The sequence below is a fragment of the Aedes aegypti genome, chromosome 3 (genome assembly GCF_002204515.2).
Source record: "Aedes aegypti strain LVP_AGWG chromosome 3, AaegL5.0 Primary Assembly, whole genome shotgun sequence".
Classification (NCBI taxonomy): Eukaryota; Metazoa; Arthropoda; class Insecta; order Diptera; family Culicidae; genus Aedes; species Aedes aegypti.
In genome coordinates, this window is record NC_035109.1 from 199,146,251 (window position 1) to 199,171,918 (window position 25,668).

General features: G+C 42.2%; 1 protein-coding gene across 3 annotated transcripts in view; it reads right to left on the reverse strand.

Moving 5' to 3' along the window:
• Positions 1 to 25,668, reverse strand: part of LOC5572998 (unconventional myosin-XVIIIa) — a 381,144-nt gene that overhangs the window by 86,259 nt on the left and 269,217 nt on the right. Inside the window, exon 1 of one of the 3 annotated variants that reach the window (XM_021852941.1) lies at positions 12,419 to 13,869. The exons of the other annotated variants lie outside the window; for them this stretch is intronic. Coding sequence (XP_021708633.1) covers positions 12,419 to 13,594 — 1,176 coding nt within the window. The 5' untranslated portion in view covers positions 13,595 to 13,869. Of the gene's footprint in view, positions 1 to 12,418; positions 13,870 to 25,668 lie in introns of those variants that run through there. 3 annotated transcript variants of the gene reach the window in all.

Consider the following 25,668-nt stretch of genomic DNA (forward strand, 5'->3'; position numbering starts at 1 on the left):
ATTCCTTGATTGCATAGACTTCTGCTTGAAATACTGTAGGCCACTGTCCAAGAGAGACAGAGATTTTGGTTTTCGGTCCGTATACTCCAGACCCTGTCAAATTATTCATTTTTGAACCATCTGTGTAGAATTTAATAGATCCCGGTGAAATGGTGGGTCCACCTCCTTCCCATTCCTCACGAGAAGGAAAGACCACCGTGAATGGCGAGTCATAGTTTACCACTTTTTCCATCCAGTCACTACATTTTTCAACAATAGGATTTATCGAAAATTCGTTTAATATACTGAGGTGACCTGTTAAGTCCCCTGACAGTAGGACTGTTGATCGTTTTAGCCGAAGAGCACTTTTCTCAGCATCCAGCTTTATGAATTGATCCAGCCGGGGCAGATTGAGTATAGCATCTAGGGCAAACGAGGGGGTACTACGAACTGCACCGGTTATGGCAATACAGGCAGTACGTTGAATTTTGTTCAGCTTAGCTCTAGCCGTAGCTTCCTTTGTCTTAGGCCACCAAACAAGGGACGCATAGGTTATTCTAGGCCGAACGATTGTTTTATAGATCCACATGATCATACTGGGTTTTAGACCCCATGTTTTACCACAGGTCTTTGAGCAAACCCAGAGTGAGTTGAGACCTTTATTTATGATTGTTTGAAGATGGGTGTTCCAATTTAGTTTTGCGTCAAGTGTGATGCCAAGATACTTGACCTCATTTGAGTAAACTAATTGTATTTGGTTCAAGAAAAGAGGGTGGAGTTGTACCTTTCGTCTTTTTGTGAACGGTACAATTGTTGTTTTTGAAGGGTTTATTCCTAGTTTCTCTTTTTGACACCAGGAGAGTGTGTGATTGAGAGCAATTTGCATCCTTGATGAAATAACGCTGTCAAATTTGCCTCGTACAATAATGACTACGTCATCTGCGTATCCAACAACTTCAAAACCCCTTCTTTCTAAGCTATCTAGCAGTTCGTCCACCACTAATGACCACAATAAGGGAGATAGTACTCCCCCTTGAGGGCATCCCCTTGTAGCCATTACAGTAATGCGCGAATCACTCAGCTCAGATGAGATCTGTCGATTTGCTAGCATAGCATGTACCCAGGTTGCAATGCATGGGTCGAAGTTTCTCCTCAACATTGCCGAACCTATAGACGAATAAGAAGCGTTATCGAACGCGCCCTCAATATCAAGAAATGCTATAAGAGCGATTTCTTTTGCATTAAAGGTTTTCTCGATCTTGTTCACTAGCGTGTGCAGTGCTGAGACCGTTGATTTTCCGCTTTGATAAGCAAATTGGGATTTAGAAAGAGGCATAGTTTTCATAAATTTAGAATCTATATACTCGCATAATACCTTCTCCATGATTTTAAGCATTACCGAGGATAGGCTTATCGGTCGGAATGCTTTAGGGTTGGTTTTGTCCTTTTTTCCTGCTTTTGGAATAAAGACAACTCGAACTTGACGCCAATCATTTGGAATGTGTCCCAGAACTAAACTTGCCTTAAAAATCTCTACCATGTGTGGAATCAGTGTCTCTTCCTCTTTTTGGATAAGCGCTGGGAAGATTCCATCCATGCCAGCAGATTTGAATGGCTCGAAAGATCTCACTGCCCTAACAACCCTATCGCGGGTAAAAGCTTTTTTGGCAACCTTTATTGCGTCCCTTTTTGTTCCTGAGTCCCCTGATAGGAACCCGTGTGGAACTGAGACGTCAAGTCTGGCACCTTCAGCATTTAGACTTGTTTGTGGGATTGAATCAGGAAAGTGAACTCTTAGCATTTCACTCAGTGTTTCACGAGGTTCCACAGTGAGTGAACCGTCAGTCCTTTGAAGACTTCCCAAACCATTGGAGTGATCCTTCGAAAGAGTTTTATGAAGTCGAGCAGCTACGGGAGTTTTCTCAATGCTTTCACACATGAGAACCCATGATTTCCGTTTTGCTCGTCTCATTTCTTTGTTATACTCTGTCAGAGCCTTTCGGTATAGACTCCAATCAGAAGTGCGTTTGGCTCGGTTGAATTCCTTCCGAGCAGTTTTCCTGAGTTTATCAAGGTTGAAGTTCCACCATGGAACATCTCTGTTCGAACTAACTGTTTTGATCGGACAGCTCTCTTGATAAGCATTTAGAATTTTGTTTTTAATAGAATCCGAAGCTGCTTCTAACTGTATAATAGTCTGAATATTCGGCTCTATTATATAGTCTTCAGAACGGAGAATAGCTGAGTAGGTTTCCCAATCAGTTTTCTTGGGATCTTTAAACGACTTTTGAATCATTAGACCCCCTTCCCACTCGAAGACTATATGTTTATGGTCTGACATAGATATTTCATTAGAAACATGCCAGTTTTTTATTTTATCCGAGATGGATTGACTGCATAAAGTCAGATCAAGGACTTCTTGTCGTAAGATGTTTTCAAATGTAGGCTTATCACCGACATTGCATATGTCAATATTTTTGGAGGAAAGAAACTGCAAAAGATGCTCACCTCTGATATTTGTGTTTGTACTTCCCCATACAAGGTGATGAGCATTGGCGTCACAACCGATGACGAAGGGGATGTTGTGTTTTTGACTGTAAGAGACAAGAGCAGCCATCTCTGGAGGAGGAATGTCTTCTGCGTCGCCAGGGAAATACGCCGAAACCATAATGATCTCAGTACTGCCCCTAGCAGTAGAAACCTCCATCCTGACCGCCACGATGTCCGTTTTGATGAATTCTGTAATTGGAAAACATTTAGTATCATTGCGTATTAGAATAGCTGCTCTGGGAGAGAGCTGGCTGTCATCATATACCAACCTACACGAGTTTAGTTGAATACCTTGTATTCGAGTTTTGTTGACCCATGGCTCTTGAATCAGTGCCACGGAAAGGTGTTCTTTTGTGAATCTCCTGCAAAGCACATCTGTTGCTCACTGAGCATGATGGAGATTCACTTGGAGGATTTTAATCATTGCTGAGGCGTTTCGCATTTTCCGGACGTTTGCCGTCCTTCTTTGGATGTTGCGGATCATCAACTTTTGATTTTGGGGGATGTCTTAGATTTTGGTTTTTGTCCTTTCCCTTACCTAGGCCTGCTGGCTTATCCCCTGTGGTCAATTTTACACTTTTGACATTTCCACTGCCCTTATTGGGAGCCATTGAGGTGACACCGCTTGGGCCAGGAAGTGAGGTCAAATATGCATCTTTTCCATCAGAGGAAGACAAGCTAGCCTGTATGGTGGGAGTTGGTTGTGGGATGCTACTAGAGGCCTCCTCAGATTTCTCTTGGGTCGGCTGTCCAGTTGGATTGTCATTGGAGTTTGGGGTTGTGCTCTTTACTTTCCTCAACTGTATTTCTCCAAAGCGGTAGTTGAGGATGAACTTGGATTGAATGAGTTTTTCCATGGACGGTCCATCTACATTAAAGACCCACACCACATGCTTGTTGTTAGGAGTGAGCCGTTGCATGACACGCCAGTTGTTGGTTAGCAGATCGTTCTGACTCTCGATGAGAGCTTTGATACGATCATCGGTGTATTGTGCGCTTTGAGGGAAGAAGGCTCGAATCAGTTCTGGACGTTGAATCTTATCCTCATCCATTGCAACCAACTCAACGCCTTCCAGGGGATTTAATGCAGGTGTTATCTCCTTTACCCATTCCGCAGTCTCCTGATCCTTACAAATAAGAACCATATGGCCAGACTTGTAGATAAGGTTAGAGAACTTGGGCTTCATTGTCGCGTTCCGTTGTTGTTCAACCCGAAGCAGCAGTGCCTCCTGGAGAACGTCCAGCTGAGTCGTTGAAAGTTGGGTCGTGGGGAAGTCTTTTGGGATTATTCCGACTCTCCTGCGACTGGTAATTTCACCGTAGCTTAGACTAGTCTGTTTTTTATCTTCTGGAGGGGGTTTGTTGATCGTCGAGGCTGTTGAGCTGTTGGTTTCCTGTTGCCCAACGCGCTTTCTCGGATTCAGGTGTTGTTTCATCCGTTTCTGCTTATGTTCTTCTTCAGCATTTGTAGACTTGTCAAGGTCCTGCCGAGTGCGTTTCGAAGGAGTTGACACCATAGCCTCACCCCCCGTGATTCTGGATAGGGCCTCAGGGCGGCTTAAGCCACTTTGTCGGAGTGCTTTTAGCTGCTTCCTTTGGCTCCGAGTGATCTTTTTGGTGCCAGTAGGTTTTTGTTTGTTCGCGTCATCTGTTGGATGTTGATCGGTCTTCCCATCAATAGGACCCGAGGTGACGTTCGATCCTGTGATTGATGGCTGCGATCCTGTCAAGTTTATTGTGACTGTAATTCCATCCTCTTCGTCGTCCATTGGTTCAACCGAAGGATGGAGTCCTGGGTCGTTCGGGAGTGTCAGAGGGAGGTCGGTTTCCATGTTTTCATGCGAACTACTGAGAAGCTCATCTTCGGTCAGTCCAAGCTTACCAAAAGCATTCTCTGTTTCCGTTTCATCCGACTGGGAGAGGCAGTCGTCACCTTTTTCGAACTGAGAAAGGCAGTCGACACCTTTTATTTTGGTTTGATTATTTGCACTCATTTTTTGGTCCCACGAGTCGCTGGGGAAAGACGGTCCGCTGCATCATTGCCCCGCCCTAATGCAGTAAGAGCTACATACTGGAGAGTTCGCCCTGGTGCTCTCCAGGCTCCGTTAGCGATTGAGCATATTTTAAACCCCCTCAACCATTCATCCATCAGCACGGGTCGCATCACACCTTGGGATTGGGGTTACCTGATTAGTAGATTTTTACTACAGGATCAGGCAATCCGTAGTGTTATTCTTAGCCAGTTGAGACAACCACTACCGACACTACACGGCTATCTAGGCTGCTTGGAAAAGAAGATAACATTGAATATTAACTTCTATGAACGACCAAGCAGCCACTCCTCCAGGTTAGCTGCGTAGCCATGCAGCAACGAACATCGATGACACGCTTAGGGGGGTCCACCAAGGTAGCATGCTGGCGCTTTGCCAGCTTCCCAGGTGGTCCTCACCTCCCGTTGTCCGCTGAAAGCGGGCAGGGTCGACCACTACGCCCGCGCCCAGCTGCACCGCAGGTATCAAGAACTGATACTGCGGGCTTCGCAATTTGACCTACTGAAGGCTCAGGCCCTATCAGCTAGCACCAGCTGGGATTGCTGACGAAGGGGCCTCCACCTGCCCCGAACAACCAGAGGCTCGTATCCACCCAGTAGGCCGGCGCCACGACAGCAACGCTACCAGGATGTTCTCCCCGCGGCCACTTAATCGCTGTAAGGGTCGATTTCGACCTACGTAGCCGACTGCGAACCCTTGGACCACCTGTTGTTTAGCGTCTGCACTAGCCACTCCTCGAGTCCACTCGCCACCTCCTTTGCAGTTCCGAGACGATGTGGGTGATAGCCGATGAAACGGCATTCCAGCCAAACTCGTCTTCACACATCCTCTGGACCAAATTGTCCGGAGTCGTGTCCCGACCGCATGTGGCTAACATGCGGTCACGCATTGTGCGGAAACGCGGGCACACGAACAAAACGTGTTCCGCCGTTTCCTCTAAACCTGCACAAACTGGACATTCAGGAGAACCCGCATGACCGAAACGGTGTAGATACTGTCTAAAGCAACCATGGCCCGAAAGGACCTGTGTCAGGTGGAATGTTAGTTCCCCATGGCGCCTATTGACCCAGATATCTAACCTCGGAATCAACCTGTGAGTCCACACTCCCTTGGTGGAACTGTCCCACGCACGCTGCCATTTGACCATGGAGGCCAGTCTGGCAGTCCTGCGTATGCCTCTTGTGCCGCGCATTTCGAAGCACTCTATGTCTTCCATGATAAGGATACCAATAGGCACCATACCGGTGATGACGCAGAGTGCATCGTGTGACACGGTACGGCACGCGCTCGCAACCCTCAGGCACATTAGCCTATAAGTACTCTCTAGCTTGCTACGGTAGCTCTTGGTACTTAAGGCCGTGCCCCAAGCCGGGCCACCATACCTCAGTATGGACGAGGCGACACTGGCCAGAAGCTTTCGCTTGCTGGCGTACACCGCAGAGCTATTGGACATCATCCGGGACAGTGCCACAATAGCTGTGGAGGCTCTCTTGCAGGCATAATCGACGTGGCTACCGAAGGTAAGCTTATCGTCGATCATCACCCCCAAGTGTTTGACGGAGCGCTTCGAAGTGATCGCGCAGTCGCCTACACTGATCACCGCTTGCTGCACCGACTTTCGGTTGTTGACAACAACCGCCTCAGTTTTGTGGTGAGCCAATTCCAGTTTCCTGGAGCTCATCCACTCCTCCACAATTGCGATCGAGTGGGCTGCAGTCAATTCCACTTCTTCGATCGATTCACCGTAGACCTCCAGCGTAATATCGTCGGCGAAGCCAACGATGACCACACCCGCTGGGAATTTTAATCTCAACACCTCGTCATACATGACATTCCATAACACCGGGCCCAGGATGGAACCTTGCGGGACTCCTGAGGTTATGTGAAAGCACTTCCGACCCACCTCTGTGTCATAGACTAATACCCGATTCTGGAAGTAACTTCCGAGAATCTTGTACAGGTACTCGGGTATCCCCAGACGCAGGAGCGCATCGGCAATAGCCGCCCAACTGGCACTATTAAATGCGTTCCTTACATCCAGGGTCACTACTGCGCAGTAGCGAATCCCCCTCCTCTTACGCTGGAGTGCTATCTCAGCGGTTTTCTTAACCGTCAGAATAGCGTCTACGGTGGACTTCCCTTTCCGGAAGCCGAACTGGTTGCTTGAGAGACCATTTACACTCTCAGTGTACCTCAACAGTCTGTTGAGGATGATCTTCTCGAGCACCTTCCCCGCCGTGTCAATCAAGCATATTGGTCTATACGCCGACGGGTCACCAGGTGGTTTCCCCGCCTTTGGCAATAGTACCAGGCTCTGCCTCTTCCACGCATCTGGAAATACTCCCTCGTCCAGGCATATCTGCATAGCAGATCTGAACATACCGGGAGCCTCCAAGATTGCGACTTTGAGGGCCAGGTTTGGAACTCCGTCCGGACCTGGTGCCTTCCCCATGCTTAGGGATTTTGCAATCCCTACAAGTTCCTCATCGGTTACTCTATCCTCATCGCCAGCCCCAATCCCCGGCTGTCCTACAAAAGGAGGCCATGGGCTAGGGTTGTGGCGCGGAAAGAGCCCCTCGATGATCCCCTCCAGCATCTGTGGAGATTGCTCCGTAGGAGCAATTGCACCTCTTGTCTTCGCCATAACGATCCTGTAGGCATCACCCCACGGGTTCACGTTGGCACTCTGACAGAGTCTCTCAAAGCAGGCCTTTTTGCTTGCCCTTATCTCGGACTTCAGCGCGACTTTGGCAGCGGTGAACACCGCCCGTCGTTCTTCACGCTCCTGCTCGGTACGTGCTCCTGGCCCGTAGGCAGGCACGGCGCAGGTTCGCAATTGCTTGAGTCCACCAGTACGTCGGTGGTCTCCCATTTCTAGGGTGGACTTTCCTAGGCATGGTCGCATCGCACGCACGCGAAAGCACCGCTACCAGTTCGTCCCCGCTTAGGCCGAGTAGGTTACGCTCACGACGGAGCGCCTCCCTAAGTACTTCGTCATTGAAGTACGATGTCTTCCACCTACGAGGGCTTGGCCGTGACCTAGCCGCTTCCTCTACGCGCTGCCTGCTGTTGTTGTAGTCGATACTGTAGCGAACCGCCAGGTGGTCGCTGTGAGTGTAGGCATTGTCTACCCTCCAGTTCGAACTACTCGTTAGGCCAGGACTACAAAAAGTAACGTCGATAATCGACTCCGCTCCGTTTCGGCTGAAGGTACTTTTGGTACCAACATTAGCCAGATCGACATCTAGCACGGCCAGTGCCTCTAGCAGGATTTGACCTCGCTGGTTCGTGATGCGGCTTCCCCATTCCACGGCCCAGGCATTGAAGTCACCCGCTATTACTACTGGCCTTCGCCCTGTCAACACGGTCGTCATGCAGTCCAGCATCTGCGTGAACCGCTCGGTCGACCAACTCGGAGGCGCATAGCAGCTACAAAAGAGGACCCCGTTTACCTTGGCGATCACGAAGCCCTCGTAGGTAGTAGACACCAACTCCTGGACGGGGTATTTACCCGTCGTCCATATCGCCGCCATTTTTCCGGATCCATCCACGACCCAGTTGCCGTTGCCGGCGGGTACTCGGTATGGGTCCGATATGATGGCGATGTCCGTCCCCCACTCAGCAACTGCCTGGTACAGCAGTTGCTGAGCTGCGTCACAGTGGTTCAGGTTCAGCTGCGTTACCTGCACTGTGACTTTTCGTTAATGGCTCGTTTGAAGGTCGGGCACCTTGAGCCTCCCGTTGGATGATTGTTGTTCACGGACTTGCCGGAACAAATCAAGCACTTGGGAGGGTTCTTGCAGCCTAGTGCCTTATGACCTTCCTCACCACAACGCCTACACAACTTGGTCCTATCAGGGCCTTTACAGCCCCAGGACTTGTGTCCTGGTTCCCTACACCTAAAGCAGATCACCGGTTGCTCATGTATGTTCAGTGAGCATACTGACCAACCAACCTTGATCTTGCCTACCTTAGCGGACTTATTTGCGTCCGCCACAGGTAGGTGTACTAAGGCCACCTGAGTACCTGCCGGACCTTTCCGTAGCTGAACGGCAGCGGTGGGCACCTGAATCTCGCACTGTTGCCGCAGTGCTGTGACGAGCTCTTCTGCGTTGGTGATCTCGTCAAGGTTCATCACCTTCAGAGTCACTGACTGCGTCAGAGCCCTCACTTCGACACCCTCGCCAAGGACCTCTTCCGCCAAACTTTTGTAGGCGGCGCCCTTGCGCTCCTTGTCGCGCTTAAGCTCGAGAATCATTTCACCTGTACGAGTGCGTCTGACACTGCGTACGTCGGCTCCAAGATCTGCGAGCTTCGCGTCACTGCGCATCGCCTTCAGGACTTCCGAGTACTTGGACTCTTCCGTCTTGATGATGATCGCATCACCCTTTTCGCGCTTGGCACCTACCCTCCTACTTTTCTTAGGCCTGGTATCCCTGCGCTCCTGAACTTCCTGCTTCTCCTTCTTCTTCTTTCTCACTACGGTTGTCCAGGGGGCGTCCCCCCCCTGATCCGCCCTAACCTGTGGTGATTGAGGACCTCTCAAAGGTCGCAACCCCCTGTTCCCATCACTCCGTGAGGGGCCAGCCTTTTCGGGCCCACCCTTCTCGGCTTTCCGGGACGCCTGGCTGGGGTCCGATTTTCCGGCACTTCTGCCGGTTTTCGGGGTTAATATCCGCCTGGCCTTGCGAGCGCCGCCGGGTAGCTCCTCCCCTGACGGCTGCCTCGCGCGCTTCTGCGATTGCTTGTTGTAAGCATTCGCTTCCGCACTTTTGGGGCTACCCGCGAAGACGAAGGGCTCCGTCTGGGTAGACTTCGGCACCTTCAATTTCACGGGTTCTGCCGCAGCCACAGGCGCCATGGGTTCAGCATGGTTCTGCTTGGCCGCGAACATCGACTTACGAAGTCTGAACAGGGCCTGCTTGAGGTCCTTGCTGATGTTAGACTTCGAGGACGCAAAGTCAATTATGGAGTCGAGCTGCTGTGCAGCCACTTCCATCGCAGAGAGCCCATCTCTACTTTTATTGATGGCCCTCATCAACCACGCTCCATCCATAACCTCACCCGATGCGTTAGCCGGGGATGAAATATGGTTTCCAGCACTGGCACTACGTGCACTGCTGCCTCCTCCTGCTTCCGCTCTCCTCAACGGAGACCTAGCTAACCCACTTCTTGCGAAGGGGTTCGCTTCCCTACTACTGCTACTACCTGCACTACTACTATTATTTTGATTTTGGTTTAAGTTTGTATTCATGATTGGATCCCACGAGTAGCACGGGAAAAGAGGTCCACCACGCCAGAGCCCTGCATTAACGCGGTAAGGGACAAAATACTGTGAGGGGTGCCCAGGTGCCCCACAGGCTCCGTTAACGGCCGAACATCTTTTTCACCCCTTCGACCATTCATTCCTCAGCACGGTTTTTCGCATCACACCTTGAATTGGGGTTACCCCGTTTGGTGGACTCTTACCACCGGAACAGGTCGTCCGTAGTTCTATTCTATACGCCGGAACTACACGGCTAGAGGCTGGTCCCTTGTAACATTGTTTATGTCGGCTAGGAGAAGCAGTTTGTCTAGGCTACTTCTGCTACACGTGTTGTGCTATATGCACTGGTCCCTCCCCGAAGAAATACTTTAAGGTGGTTCCGGGGAGATAAGGGTCTGAGTCCAAGGGTCATGTCGATGCACTGTTCACCACTTGAGCAATTCTCGAGAAGCATGGCATCGAAATCGACGGGCAGCGATATGTGCTGAAAATTAGGATGGAGGATGGAACTGTGGAGGTTAAACTGTTCGACCTTCCCGACGACATCACCGAACAATGTATCTCCAATTTCTTGAGTGCCTACGGAGAGGTACTCTTGGTACGAGAGCAGATGTGGAGCGATCAATACACCTTTGGTGGTGCATCAACGGGAGTATGGATCGCCCGAATGCTAGTCAAAAGGAACATTCCCTCTTATGTCGTCATTGACGGTGAGACTACCTTTTTGTCTTATTATGGACAGCTCCAGACATGTAAAAATTGCGGAGATTATGTGCATAATGGGGCTTCCTGCATTCAAAATAAGAAATTCCAGATCCAGAAAATTACTGCCGATCAGGTCACGAAGTCAACATACTCAAACGTCGCCAAACAGTTGACTAAGCCAAGAGTCACCACATCTCGTCCCTCTAGACCAAGCATCCCAACAACTGCAAGCAAGCAGACGATGCTTTCGAGTGTGTCCGTGTTATTCCCGATCATGACGCTGCCAACGAAGCTTGCGTAAGCGAAATTGCTACTACTGAAATTCTAACGGCGATCCGAACCAGCGCACCAAAAAAAATTTCCGGACGGAATACCGAGAGAATTTTATCATCGTACTTTCGACATCATCCACCGAGAGCTTAATTTGGTATTGAACGAGGCACTCACGGGACATGTTCCATCCACCTTCGTAGACGGCGTCATAGAATGGAAGAGGATATGCATTTCAAGAACATACATTATATGCAATAATAGCGCTCAGAATTGGCATTCATAAAAAGTTTAAAAGTGGCAACATGATAAAATATGTCTAAAATTTAAGCTAAGTTCATCTAAAATCTTAACAGGAGTATATAAGACATAAATCAGGTGATGTCCAAAATAGATGATGATTTTTGTTCAGTTGATATAATTTGGCCATCTGATGAAACACACTGCAATGTAGCATGCATGTATACTTGCAGGCGTTTTTTCGTGGATCTGATGATATTTGCTTGCATGAAATGAATTTATTAATTATCACTAATATATACATCCAATAAGCTAAAAAAATGCATAAGTCACATTGAAGCTCTTAACATTTTATGATATGATCGTCTTTTCAAGAAACCATTGTATGGATATTAAGATAACGCCCCTGTCCAAATTATATTCACATGAGGGTGTTCAAAATGTATATTTGGTGTCCGAAATGTATAACAGACAGGCCGCCAAAAAACGCTATTTTGGAAGCTAATACTACAGTTTGTAAGCTTTTTATCCCCAGAAACTCAAAGTACAATGAGACATCAAGGTTATAAGTATCATTACGTAATAAAATATTAGTGTCTAATGTAGTTAATTGATCGCCGTTTCCAGACATATCCTTAGCCTGGCCAAAATACATAATTTACCCTATATATGCTGAGCAAATTGGAGCGGCATTCTGACGAGGATCTTGTTGTTGCCTACGCAGATGACATCACCGTGATATGCTCATCTGCACACAGAATAGGGGAGATGAGAGATTTGTTTTGTCGGCAAGGTATAGGAAGCGAAATTTGAAATGCTCATATAAAATTAACTACAATAGTTATTTAAAATCTTTTCAGTATATGTTGCTATACTTTTGATGGGTTACATTATAGGCATATTATTTTGAGTTTTGTATTTTTTTTCTCAATATGCTGCTGATTCTATAGTTGATCAATATTCTAACCCCGTACACTTAACAGAACTTAATTAAAAAGTGTTTTGAATTTTCCTTCCTATGCTTTGCCATATAAAATAATCGGAGCTTCACGCATAGGGTCAACTGCGATAATTACCTACGTAGACGCAAATGCTTTGCTATGTAAAGAAAACGGAGCTTCATGCATAGGGTCAACACTGTGGTAATTACCTTCGTCATCGCGAATACATTCCGAATCGAGAATCCACGAACAACAATCAATTTTTTAATCAACACGCTTAACACACACACGTGATAAAAAACGAGTCGCGCAAAACTAATTCAATTGCTGGAGCCATCATAGATCAAAACGCAAGCAAATCGATCCAGGATAAACAGAATTTCTTACATAAGTATAAAACAAAATATAATATTTACCTTTGATTTTTCCTGAATGGGTTGATAATCAATGGCAGCCAAACGATTATAGTGTGGATTTAATGAACCAATCTTGCTCAATAACTCAATTAAGCTAGGCTCCATCGAATTAGGCTGCTTGTTTTGTTTTAGAAAGTATTTAATCTCATTAATATGACTGGATGTTTTACCGGAAGAAGTCATAGTACTTGAACAGTGAATGCCGTTAATCAAGCTGGTGTAGATGCTGATCATTGATAATTGTGTTTCAATGTATGGAGACATTATTTGTAGTGTATGTTGGATTAGTGATGATGGAACGTTTCTCATTATCATATATGTTCCATCTTTGGCTTCAGTTTTCAAGATAATTTGGCTGCCGTCGTAAATCAGACATTGTATTACTCTTGTTTTACACTCGCTACGTGTACATTTTTGCAGAGACAGATAACCAAAACTTAGCTTTGACTGCGATATTCCATTTCCTTTCTTTAATGCTAATTTTGCAGGCAAATCTAAATCAAATCCTTTCGGTTTGTTTTGATTCAGCGATTGCATTTTCGCTGTATTTTTATAATGTTTTAGTTTTTTGCCTATTACATTATTACTATTAAACGATACATTTGTTTTTGTCGGCGTCGCCTTTGTGTGTTTTCTACGAGTTAATCGTTCAGAATCTACTGTATTACTCAATCTGCCTTCTTGATTTTGAAACACTGGGTGTTCAAATTTAGCTTTAACTGTATTGGTTGCATCTTTAACGAGAACTTTCGCTCTGGTTGTTTCTATTTTATCACATTTAAAGCCCTTATGCTCAAGAGACTGTGGCGTCTTATAACTTTTCCATGTTGCTTTTGGTAGAGTTTCATCCACATTTTGTTCAAATTTGGCAATACTTGCGCTGATGCGCGATGTCTTCTTTATCGCAGGTATGGTTTTAGAAATTGATTTATTTGCTCCTCCTTCTGTTTTCAACACAACTCGCTGAACAGATTTGCTTGATGACGATGATTGTATTTGTTTTTCTTTTGTTTTAACCAATTCAACATTTTTCAACTTAACGCCAATGATATTATGCAAACCGTTTAGAGTTGATAATACGTTGGATTTAGAACAACTCGATTGTTCTGGCTTATTTTCATTGTTATAAGTGCTAGATACAGAATTAAAATTTAGGGGACGCATATTTACTATCATATATTTTTTTATGTTTTAACATTTATTTTTATTGACACCGTCTATGGAAAGAAATGCAAAGTTTGATGAATATCTTCCGCCATTCAAAGATCATTCACTACGGTGTAAGATGTTCAACTATGAATCACAATAATTATGATTTGCCTAAACTCCCTGATTGTCACTAATTGTCTCTGTTAACATCGATAAATTAAAAAAAAAATCAACAATATTGTTCAATTCACTTTATGCTGCAAATCGAGAGAGGTTAAAAGTTAGCACTCTTATTCCCGCGCAACAGCTGATTGTGCGAGAAACGAAAGCAAAATCATTACGCTTTTCACAATGCTTTAGGATGGTGTCAAGACGCGAGTTATTTTTAACACCGTGCATCGTGTACGCATATGTATAGTTCTGCGCATCCCCAACAACTGATTTCATAATAATCGGGAATAGGGGCGTTCGGGGCAATATGGGCCACCTAAGGAAAACGTCATGGAATTCATAGAAAAACAGCAAAAACTATCTTTTAGATGCAAGTGACTTGAACTGTAAAATGTTTTATTCCGTGTTATGTCGGTAATAATGTTAATGACATAAACAACAACTTAAAAGAATAGGAATGTTTTCGAAAATCATGTTTATTTTTGCGTGTCCACCAACCATATGAGCCACCCAATATGCCCCATTGGCCCCATGAGCCACTTCATTAAATCGTATGATTTTTATCAAAAACAATAAAGAGAAGTGTTATTGATGAAGAGTACAATATTGGATAGGAAATTTTATTAGCTTTGCTTGAAATGATTAATTCTAGCGGCTTATTTGTTTGTAGATACATAAGGATAAGACATAGTAAACAGGCCACGCAATTATTGTATTAAATGACTAGTAATGGAGCACCAAGTTGACTATACAGTAAAAACAATCTAGTATATTTAGTCAATTAATTTTCATGTTCGTTTCTTTTTCTTCTTGGCATTACGTCCTCACTGGGACAGAGCCTGCTTCTCAGTTCAAAGAGCACTCCCACAGTTATTAACCTAGAGCTTTCTTTGCCAACGTTGCCATTTTCGCATTCGTATATCGTGTCGCAGGTACGATGATACTCTATGCCCAGGGAAGTCAAGAAAATTTCCGTCACGAAAAGATCCTGGACCGACCGGGAATCGAACCCACACACGTTCAGCATGGCTTTGCTTTGTAGCCGTGGACTCTAACCACTTGGATAAGGAAGGCCCAACCCCTTCTTAATTTTTTTTTCAATAATTTTGTCTACGAACAAATCTGATTTCGCACAAGAATTATCAGAAGTTTCATGGATAGGTTAAATTTACCAGAATAATAATTGTAACTGTCTTTCAGACTTAATTGGAATCTGCCAACTTTATAAGCTTTTCGTGCTGGGACAAATTTTGTGATTGTTTCGAGTGTTGAAACAAATATTCGTAGGTTTTTATTGTGGTGGCTATTTGAAGCATCTCTATTCGATCATAATGACATTAAAAAAAAACTGTTTTTGAGGTCAAATCCAGGCTGGGTAATAACCCAGTATGGTTATATTGCCCTCATTGCCCCTATGCCTTTTTCGAGACGTTCGTGTGATGTTTTCTGGTGGACCGCTCATCGTTACTAAAAGGCAATTCAAAATCGTTACAAGGCAAGACATCTATTCGATCATAATGACATTAAAAAAAAACTGTTTTTGAGGTCAAATCCAGGCTGGGTAATAACCCAGTATGGTTATATTGCCCTCATTGCCCCTATGCCTTTTTCGAGACGTTCGTGTGATGTTTTCTGGTGGACAGCTCATCGTTACTAAAAGGCAATTCAAAATCGTTACAAGGCAAGACAAAATTAAAAATATCTGAAAAAAAAAATTAAGTGAAAAAATATTAAAAAATGTAGTTTTTTTTTAGAACTTTTCATTTATTTTTATGTAAAACAAATATTTTTTCAAAGTTTTATATTTTTTTCTGAAAAGTTGAAATCCTAAGCTTTCATTCCATAAAAAAAGAATTGAAAATTGGTTGAGCTGTTCGAAAGTTATGATTTTTTTAAATAAAAAATCTAATGCACTGAGACCTACAGTGTGTGCCGATGAAAAATGACTGATTTTTTATTTTCAAAAATATAAATATAAGTATAAGTATAAGTATATATATATATATATATATATATATATATATATATATATATATATATATATATATATATATATATATATATATATATATATATATATATATATATATATATATATATATATATATATATATATATATATACTTATACTTATACTTATATATATATACTTGGTCCTATCAGGAATCCGGCGTTATGGAATGTCATGTACGACGATGTGTTGAAATTAAGATTCCAAGCAGGTGTGATCATTGTTGGGTTTACCGACGATATTACGCTGGAGGTCTACGGTGAATCGATCGAAGAAGTGTAATTAACTGCAGCTCACTCGATCGCAATTGTGGAGGAGTGGATGAGCTCCAGGACACTGGAATTGGCTCACCACAAAACTGAGGTGATTGTTGTTAACAACCGAAAATCGGTACAGCAAGCGATGACCAGTGTAGGCGACTGCACGATCACTTCGAAGCGCTCCGTCAAACACTTGGGGGTGATGATCGACGATAAGCTTACCTTCGGTAGCCACGTTGATTATGCCTGCAAGAGAGCCTCAACAGTTATTGTGGCACTGTCCTGGATGATGTCCAATAGCTCTGCGGTGTACGCCAGTGTCGCCTCGTCCATACTGAGGTATGGTGGCACGCCTTTAAGTACCAACAGCTACCGTAGCAAGCTGGAGAGTACTTATAGGCTAATATGCCTGAGGGTTGCGAGCGCGTACCGTACCGTGTCACACGATGCACTCTGCGTCATCACCGGTATGGTGCCTATTGGTATCCTTATCATGGAAGACATAGAGTGCTTCGAAAGGCGCGGCACAAGAGGCATACGCAGGACTGCCAGACTGGCCTCTATGGTCAAATTGCAGCGTGCATGGGACAGTTTCACCAAGGGAGTGTGGACTCACAGGTTGATTCCGAGGTTAGATATCTGGGTCAATAGGCGCCATGGGGAACTAACATTCCACCTGACACAGGTCCTTTCGGGCCATGGTTGCTTTAGACAGTATCTACACCGTTTCGGTCATGCGGGTTCTCCTGAATGTCCAGTTTGTGCAGGTTTAGAGGAAACTTCGGAACACGTTTTGTTCGTGTGCCCGCGTTTCCGCACAATGCGTGACCGCATGTTTGCCACATGCGGTCGGGACACGACTCCGGACAATCTGGTTCAGAGGATGTGTGAAGACGAGTTTGGCTGGAATGCCGTTTCATCGGCAATCACCCACATCGTCTTGGAACTACAAAGGAGGTGGCGAGTGGACTCGAGGAGTGGCTAGTGCAGACGCTAAACAACAGGTGGTCCAAGGGTTCGCAGTCGGCTACGTAGGTCGAAATCGACCCTTACAGCGATTAAGTGGCCGCGGGGAGAACATCCTGGTAGCGTTGCTATCGTGGCGCCGGCCTACTGGGTTGGATACGAGCCTCTGGATGTTCGGGGCAGGTGGAGGCCCCTTCGTCAGCAATCCCAGCTGGTGCTAGCTGATAGGGCCTGAGCCTTCAGTAGGTCAAATTGCGAAGCCCGCAGTATCAGTTCTTGATACCTGCGGTGCAGCTGGGCGCGGGCGTTGTGGTCGACCCTGCCCGCCTTCAGCGGACAATGGGAGGTAAGGACCACCTGGAAAGCTGGCAAAGCGCCAGCATGCTACCTTGGTGGACCCCCCTAAGCGTGTCATCGATGTTCCTTGCTGCATGGCTACGCAGCTAACCTGGAGGTTGCGATGTGCAATAGCCCCTCTCCGAAGCAATGCCTTCTTGGTGGTCCCGGAGAGACGAAGGGTTTGGCGGCAATGGGAATGGTTTAGTGGGTCGTTTTTCGCAAATTTGTTCGAGGTGGATAGGAATGACGTGGTTTATGGACAAAAGATCGAAAGACAAAAGGTCGAAAACGATTTGCATGGTGGGAAATTTTTCCTTCTTTGAAAAAAGATTTTCGACCTTTTGTCCCTACTTGTTTGTTCTTCGACCTTTTGTCTTTCGACCTTTTGTCATAGATTCGAATGACGTCGTCAAATAGCTGTCAGTTTTCGGAATATATCACCTTCTTAATATAGTACACCGTGACTGTCCTGTAAGCCTCATGCTTGACGATAGGAATGACGGGAATGACGACACAATATGTTTTGATTGAAAACCGTTGTTTACACGTGGGAATAGCCAAGGGTGGAGGGCGGCTGTCAACCGGGAGTAAAATTGAAAAGCCGCCAACCTAAGTCCAGAACCAGTTTTAAGGCTTAACGCGGAAAAGTGAAAATTATTATTCACAAAATTACAGGTGATCAATGCACTTGAAAGATACTGTTTGCAAGCACTTATTTGCTACGTGCTTCTGCAATGCGATGTTGGCAATTTAATCAGCAAATTCGGCTTGGTTCCCGAAATGGATGTTTTCGAGAAAATTGATTACGCATTCACCATTATTTGGTCGGAATTTTGTATGGTTGTTTACATTTTAGAACCAGCGACACGTAGGGGTAGCAATAAAGAGCCGCCAGTACCTCCCTTGGGAATAGCCTACCTTGTTGTGTCTACCGTGTCCTTTGGGTACCCGGTTACTGTGGTATCCAAGGTAAGGACTATTCATGTTATAAAGTGGACACCTTATACATGCTATATCTTTTTAATTTATTAATGAAATCGCAATCGGTTTTCTGTACATCGTTCAACTAATATTGTATAGTGTTGTGATAATTAAAATGCCAGCAAAATAATTAAATTTCACACTATTAAGGCACAACGTTTAAAACGAACGATTTTTGGAGGTTACCATAATCAATATTTTATTTTAGGTTGGGGATTGCTCATCAAATCTTCCGGTCCGCCTCATAGTTAAATACTATTTGGTGCTGTGTGTAGTTCTTGTTTTTCCAGCTGTATTGAAAAGCATGAGCCATAGTCTTTGGCATACAATCGTATCTTTCTTTACCAGAAAAGAACCGAAATGCCTATCGACGACCGGTGACTGCTAGCAGATATAGTGGAGAGTTTGTCTTGAAACGTTCATCGCTTCAAGCTAGTCGAAAAACTGAATACACTGATTGCCTGTCGATCAGAGCCGAACTTGGCATAGATCGTACACATACATCTAAATCTGCATGTCTCCTCTGTATTACATCGTTCCAGGTGGGAGTTATCTGATATGTGCACATTCATGAACATGGTACCATATTCATGAATATGGTACCATAACAGAAATTCTCATCTGAATGAAGTGACAAATCATAATATTCCGCAAACTATATCACACATCTAAAGAATGTATTGCGTGAAGTTAAGACACAGCAGAGTATTGGGTACAGAGGACCTAGTCCCTGCCGGGTAGCGCGAAACTGATGAGCGATAGACAATAGAATCATCAACACTGTCATATAAACCGTGAGGGCCCCTAACTCTGCGCAGCTCCTAACTCTGCGCACTTTTACCAAAATCCACCAAAATCTGGTAAAATACTTAAATTTTTGCTTACAATTTTTTTTATATATTGCTACAATAGTAATAAAAAAGTACGCGAAGAACTTTCTTGACAAATTTACGTTTATTACTTTAATAAAAAATAAAATAGCTTTAAAAATATTAAAAAACGTCCACATTGACTGCCCGTTAGCAAAAATGCTAAGGGAGTACTTCATCACTTAAGTCATTTGAAGCAAATTAAAGATAATATATTTCAGATTTTTAGTACGTAGATACTAGTTTATTTATCGAGCAATCATCACTGGTAAAGTGCAACATTTTTTCCTTCATTTTCTTATTCTTCTTAAGTGCGCATAGTAAGGAACCATTTTTCAACTATGTTCCTTACTATGCGCAGCAGTTATAAAACGTTATTTTCAACAAACAATCAACCCTCCAGGGATCGATATTGAAGGGAACCATCGACTTGTCGACACCATCGAGATATGGAATAGAAATGCTTTGGAAAATGGTTTGAGGGGACCATCATAGTAAGGGAAGATTAAAAAATGACGTCCATCATATTTTAAGGATTTCTACACTCCGTCCCCTCAATCCCTGTCGCGAATTTTTTACAGTACCTAATGCATGCATTGTCACATTTTCATAGACTCTTCCTCCCCTCAATGATGGACGTAATTTTTGAATGCTCCCTAACCATGCAATAAAATAATTTAGATTTTTTGTATAGTTCCATGAGTCAATATCGAGTAATGGAACATCGAGGTTTAATAGTATTTGCTATATAGAAACGCCCATAAAGTACTGTTATTGATCTGCAATAGGAATCGTTCATTAATCGGACACGAACCGAATCAAAGTTGGTTTTTATATTTTCTAGTGAAAATACATAAACAAACAGTCCAAGCTAACGTTAACCAAGGGTGAACGCAAAAAAGACGTAGTTTGTACCCTTTTTGTATGTTGGTTTAGATTTTAGAAAACTAAGTTAATTACATGTTTTGGAAATCATATACACCCCCATTCTTGTTTACGTTCGAATGCGCTTTTGATCGAAAAGCGATTCGCATTCTCGTTTACCCTAGCAAAATCAAATGGGCCATGGATTCGATCGAAAGTTGGATCCGCCTTAAACAAGAATAAGGGTGATAATGATTTCGATTATTTTGAGAGTCGCACTTAATGGCATTCATTAACAGTAATTATCATGGATTGAATTAGGGATAAAATTCACTTCATTTAGTAAACTTCTATGTTAGAGACATTCCACGCTCCACTAGGGACGTAATGCCGGATAAAGTAAGAAAATGAAGATTAATTCAGAGTTCAACTGTTAGTAATGCTTTTAGTAAAATACATTAACTGTTATAAAGAATTTATCGAGTGCGCAGAATTAGGAACCTAAATGCGCAGAATAAGGAGCATTGCAAAAATGAGTGCGTAGAGTTAGGAACACGGACACCCTTAAGAAAAAATAAAAATTTGCAATAAAAATCATTACTTAGTGAAGCTTTTATATTTTTTCCTTATACATACGATCAATAAGTAGGGGGAGATCCCCCAGTGCCGGACAGCACTCAATACCGGACAAAGTCGAAAAATTGAGAAATCGTGTTCCAATCAGGATGGTGTATTAGAAGTAAAGAAAGCTATTATGGAGAGTAATGTTTGCATAGAATAACACATCCTTGATATATGCATGCTTTTTATAAAAAGTAAGATTTTTTGGAAATTTTTAAAAAGTTGACGTATCGCCTTAAGTTTGAACCTAACTAGTAACTATTTTGAATATGGCAAAATAGTTTGGATCACGAAAGCATGATTGAATATAATCATAATTTGAAAGTATGGATTTAGTTTGTACTATATTTAAACTAAATGTGGACAAACTATAATTTTAGAAAAATACCTCGTTTCCCCCAGTTTCGAACAGCTTGATTTTTTATATGATCTTTGTAATTTTTGCACCATTGTCTCAAAATACGTTAATTTTTCATGGATTCCGACGATCATGGTATCAAATATGCAATAATAATAATAAGAACGAACATTGAGAACAACATTGTAAAATGTGTTATTTTCCATCATATATAAAAGAGGTTTTTGATGATGCAAGGTGTTCATCAAAAACCTCTTTTATATATGATGGAAGTAAAAGGCTAAGTAAAAATCAAATTGTTCTTGTAAATGTTGCAAATGCATTAAATTGGTTATGAAATACTATTCCTGGAGTAAGAACATCCTATGATGTACAAATATACAGAAATCGATCCATTTTCAGAGTGTGTCCGGTATTGGGTGCCACTTTTCTAGATTGGTTAATTTGGTACTAGAATACATCATTAAAATGTAATGTCGAGATTCATATTTATGTTTTCAAATTTTTTTTTTGTAAGCTACAAAAATGGTAACATTTATCATAAATGGGTAACAGGATCACATAAAACCAATAGTTTTTGAATTATGAATTTAGTGGCTTAAGTGTCCGGTACTGCTCCCAAAATTTCAGACTATTGTGCTTTGTTTTCAATTAATTTCAGCTGTTTGAAATTTGAAAAGCCTTAACTGCGCAGAGTATGGGACCTTCACGGTATATATGGGATAGTAAGCATGTGACTATTGTCGAAACTATCATTTTTTAGGCAAATCAATATCTCAAGATCAAAATGTTTGTTGCAACCCAATGTAGGTATTATTAAATTAGGCTGATAGATTATTAACTTTCCGTTCGTCGTGCGATTTTTTACCGTTAGAACCACCAAGCTGATACTATGTACGACAAGCTAGGTTTCCCACTACATACACCGATACAACAGCACGAATACTGAAGTATCATACCCGCGCGTTGACATTTTTTAATATCCGTGAATTAATAGTGAATTATTGTATATAGCTGGTATAAATAACAGTATCATCAACTTCTTCAACATTCTTCAACTGAAAACTGGATGCTTGTTTTATTAAACATGCTAAATTTGCACTTAAAATCTCGGATCCAAATTGTTTGCCAAATAAAGGTTGTGTGTTAGGTAGGCCGACAAAGCATAATTGCGTGGGAGTTTACAAGTTACTCAGGGACTTGAAAGCACATGAAAAGCACTTTAAGGTGACACGGAAGACCGTGTTATTTTCCCTACCTTTTGTCTTACTCTAACAATTATCATCAACACTTTGCAGAAGCAAATCTCGAGTTTTAGTAAACCGATGAAGCTGAAAATTTTATGGGTTGTAAACTACATATATAGAATATAATGATTAATTTTTCGCATCGATATATGCAGTAGTTCTTGATATTTGCTTCTTTAAATGGATAGGGTGTTAATAATGACGTCCCGTGCGGCCTTATATTAATTTATTAGTAGATCAACACTAATGCTCACATTTTTTATATTCTTATTTCATCATGGTTCTCAATGCTCGAGCGGAAACGAACATCCTGGAGATGGGAACAATCAAATGCGCTACGATAAGAAAACGTAACAGATGAGAAACTATCGATACATTTATCAACTATAAAACTCCGTTTTCATGTTAACATTTTGTTTCTGTTTTTTTTTCGTTTCAGCAATCTAACAACCGAACCAACTCTACTATCTTTTCATTTCTTCTTCGTTGGATATATAGTCCCTCTGAATCGAGTGGCGCGCCTTCCGCTTTTTACTGGCGCTGCCTTTTCTGTACGTTTGGAATAGTGGTGGTGTACTGTATAAAGCATCTGATTTGCTATACAACGCGCTACTTTCGATATTGTGTTTGGCGTGCAGGGAGTCAGTACTAGTGGTGAAGCGAAGGGCGCCATTCGGTTTAGTGCCAGAGGGACTATATCTATTTAATGTACCTATCTGAAACTTGTGGGACCGCTTTAATTCCGGCGCCTGCTTGTGGAAGATCCCGGTATGCTAAACGGTATAGGACATGTTAACGGGGGAGGCTTGGTAGGTTCTCACCCAGCCCGTGTCTGGATTGGCGGATAATTGTCTGCCAGGGCGTGGATTGAGCAATTACAATTACAATTACCATAATCAATGATTTTTAGAAATTGGTTGGAAAATTCTATAATCTATAGTTTTTATTTTCAAAAAACCAAAGCATCATCAATCAGAAGCCTGCTGAAAAATATCAAGTTATTTTTGGAGAAACAGTTTTCCAGATATCATAAAATCATTTTTCACCGTTTTTTTTAAAGAAAAATATTTTAAATTTAAATGAAACTGATATGAGTAGAATTTTTAGGTGATGGAAGTACTAATATAGTATTAATATGAGAAATAACCTACGCCTTCGAAGGGTTGCTTAAATAGTCCCCACATGACATTTAAAGCACATTACAAAAACAAATGTTTTATTTTTAGAAGACCTCTCAAAGCACAATGACAATCATCAAATTGGGAACACTGCTTCAATGAAATCGAATTTATTTTCCATGTATTATATTCATAATGAATTATTGTGAGATAAACTATAAAAATATTCGGAGAAAAACGCTTACAATTTGCTGCAGATCGATAAATATGCGTACGTAATTTTAAAAGTATGTGATTTCTCAATAAAACGACCATAAAGAGTACAAATTGTACCTAAGAATGCGGTCAAAACTTAAGATTTAACTCTTTTTTGTAAAAATATAGTTTCTTAAGTAATCTAGACCACATTTTAATACGCTTTTTACTTTACTTTTTTGCTGGGAGTAAAAGGACGGTGTAACAGCAAATAAGGCCATAAAGAATAAACCACTAAAGTGACCTAGTGTCAGAGAATGGTAGATTATTATTGATTTTTTTTGAAGCTCAAGGGTGCCGGTATCAATGGTTGTAATGTACCAGTAGATTGGACTATGGAATAAAACGTACATTTTTCGATAAAAACGACATGTGTTATTTTTGGTGGATGGATCGCCTCTAGTTTAGTTGATTTGCCAAATTTCAGCTTTCTATTCTATCAAAAAGTCATATTAAGCTTACGCAAAAAAAATTGCTCCCTTGCACCAATAGTTGCCGTTGTGTTCCAGTAGTGGATCAACGGATGGAAGCAGTTTTTAAAATGGATGTATAAAAATGAAGAAAAGTCCCAGAGATGATCTTTATGCTTCATTCGAAAGATATTAGTTGCTGTTCCGAGGGAAAAATGTTAAACCTATGTAAAAATTTACCATTTTGTTTAAAAGTTCCTCCATTCCCGAACGTCTACTACTGGAGCACTAGCGCAACTACTGGAACACGTGTACCAATAGTGGCTCCAGCGATTTTATGTTAAAAAAAATAGTTTTATTATTCTTTTTATACTTTTTTCCAGTAGAGGTTGAAATCTTTCTGTTGACGCCAAAAGATCTCTGTTAAGGCTTTTCGTTATTTTGTTATGATTTTTCATAGCTTAGGTAGTCCACTAATGGCACCGGCACCCTACCTTCAGTAGAATAGTCAAAGATATCAACATACAATTTGTTCATAATAATGAGGGTTTTTGTTATGCGGAAAATAATGCTTAACTTTGACGAACTGTTTTTCTTAGGAGTTTTTGGAAAAACTATCCAGTTCTTTAACCAAAAGCATTTTGTAAGTTTTTATATTTTCATAACATTGTAGAATAATAATTGAACGATGCACAGAAAACCGATTACGATTTTATTAATAAATACAAAAGATATAGCATAAACAAGGTGTCCACATTATAAAATGAACAGTCCTTAATGTAGAAGCAGATCACCTCGTTGCCATAGGGCGAACTGAGGTTGACACCAGGAGTGGATCTGAAACACTCACACTGGGCCAGGAGTAGAATTTAGCCAGACAAAACCTCTAGCGCTTAAGGCTAAGTAGCCCGTCATTCGTTTTGGCAACAATGATGACTTTTCAGCATGCATTTCAAAGTGATAAAACTCAGTCTTGATAGTTTATTTTGACTTGAAAAAGAATCACTGTACGCGCTAACATGCATAAAGTATGCTGATACTTTTTCAGCTATGTCAGTGCAAAACCAACTGATTTTCTTTGATTCGAAATCGTGTGATGAATTAGCAACAATCATTAACGACGCGTACAAATTTCAATGACGGCCTACTTCGCCTTAAAGAGTGCATTTCTCCGGGTTGGTTTCAAAGGAGACTTATCTTGAATTTATTTGTTCTTCAATTTGATGATTAAAGTTAGTTGTAAATTTCGCCGCATAGGTGGCGCTGCGATGCAAACTTTTTTATTTCGCGTCCTAGAGCTTTTGCGTCTTCGGCAAAGTTTTAGAACTTGTAAAAATACGACAAAATGTCGAAGACACCAAAATTCTAGGACTTCAAATAACAAAGTTATATGAAAAAATGTGAAAATCACTTAAATTTTACGTTTTTGACACTTTTTACGTCAAAATTGTAAAATTTTTCATTTCAAATGCCATACATTCGATAACATGCATGTAATGAATGAAAAAAAAATCTTGTTTTTGTTTAAATATTTTGATTTTTGAACAAATTATTGTAAAATTATGATAATTTTTAACATAACTTTACTCAAAAAGTTGCAAGTTTTTGCAAAATCCTAAAAATGTTCTGAA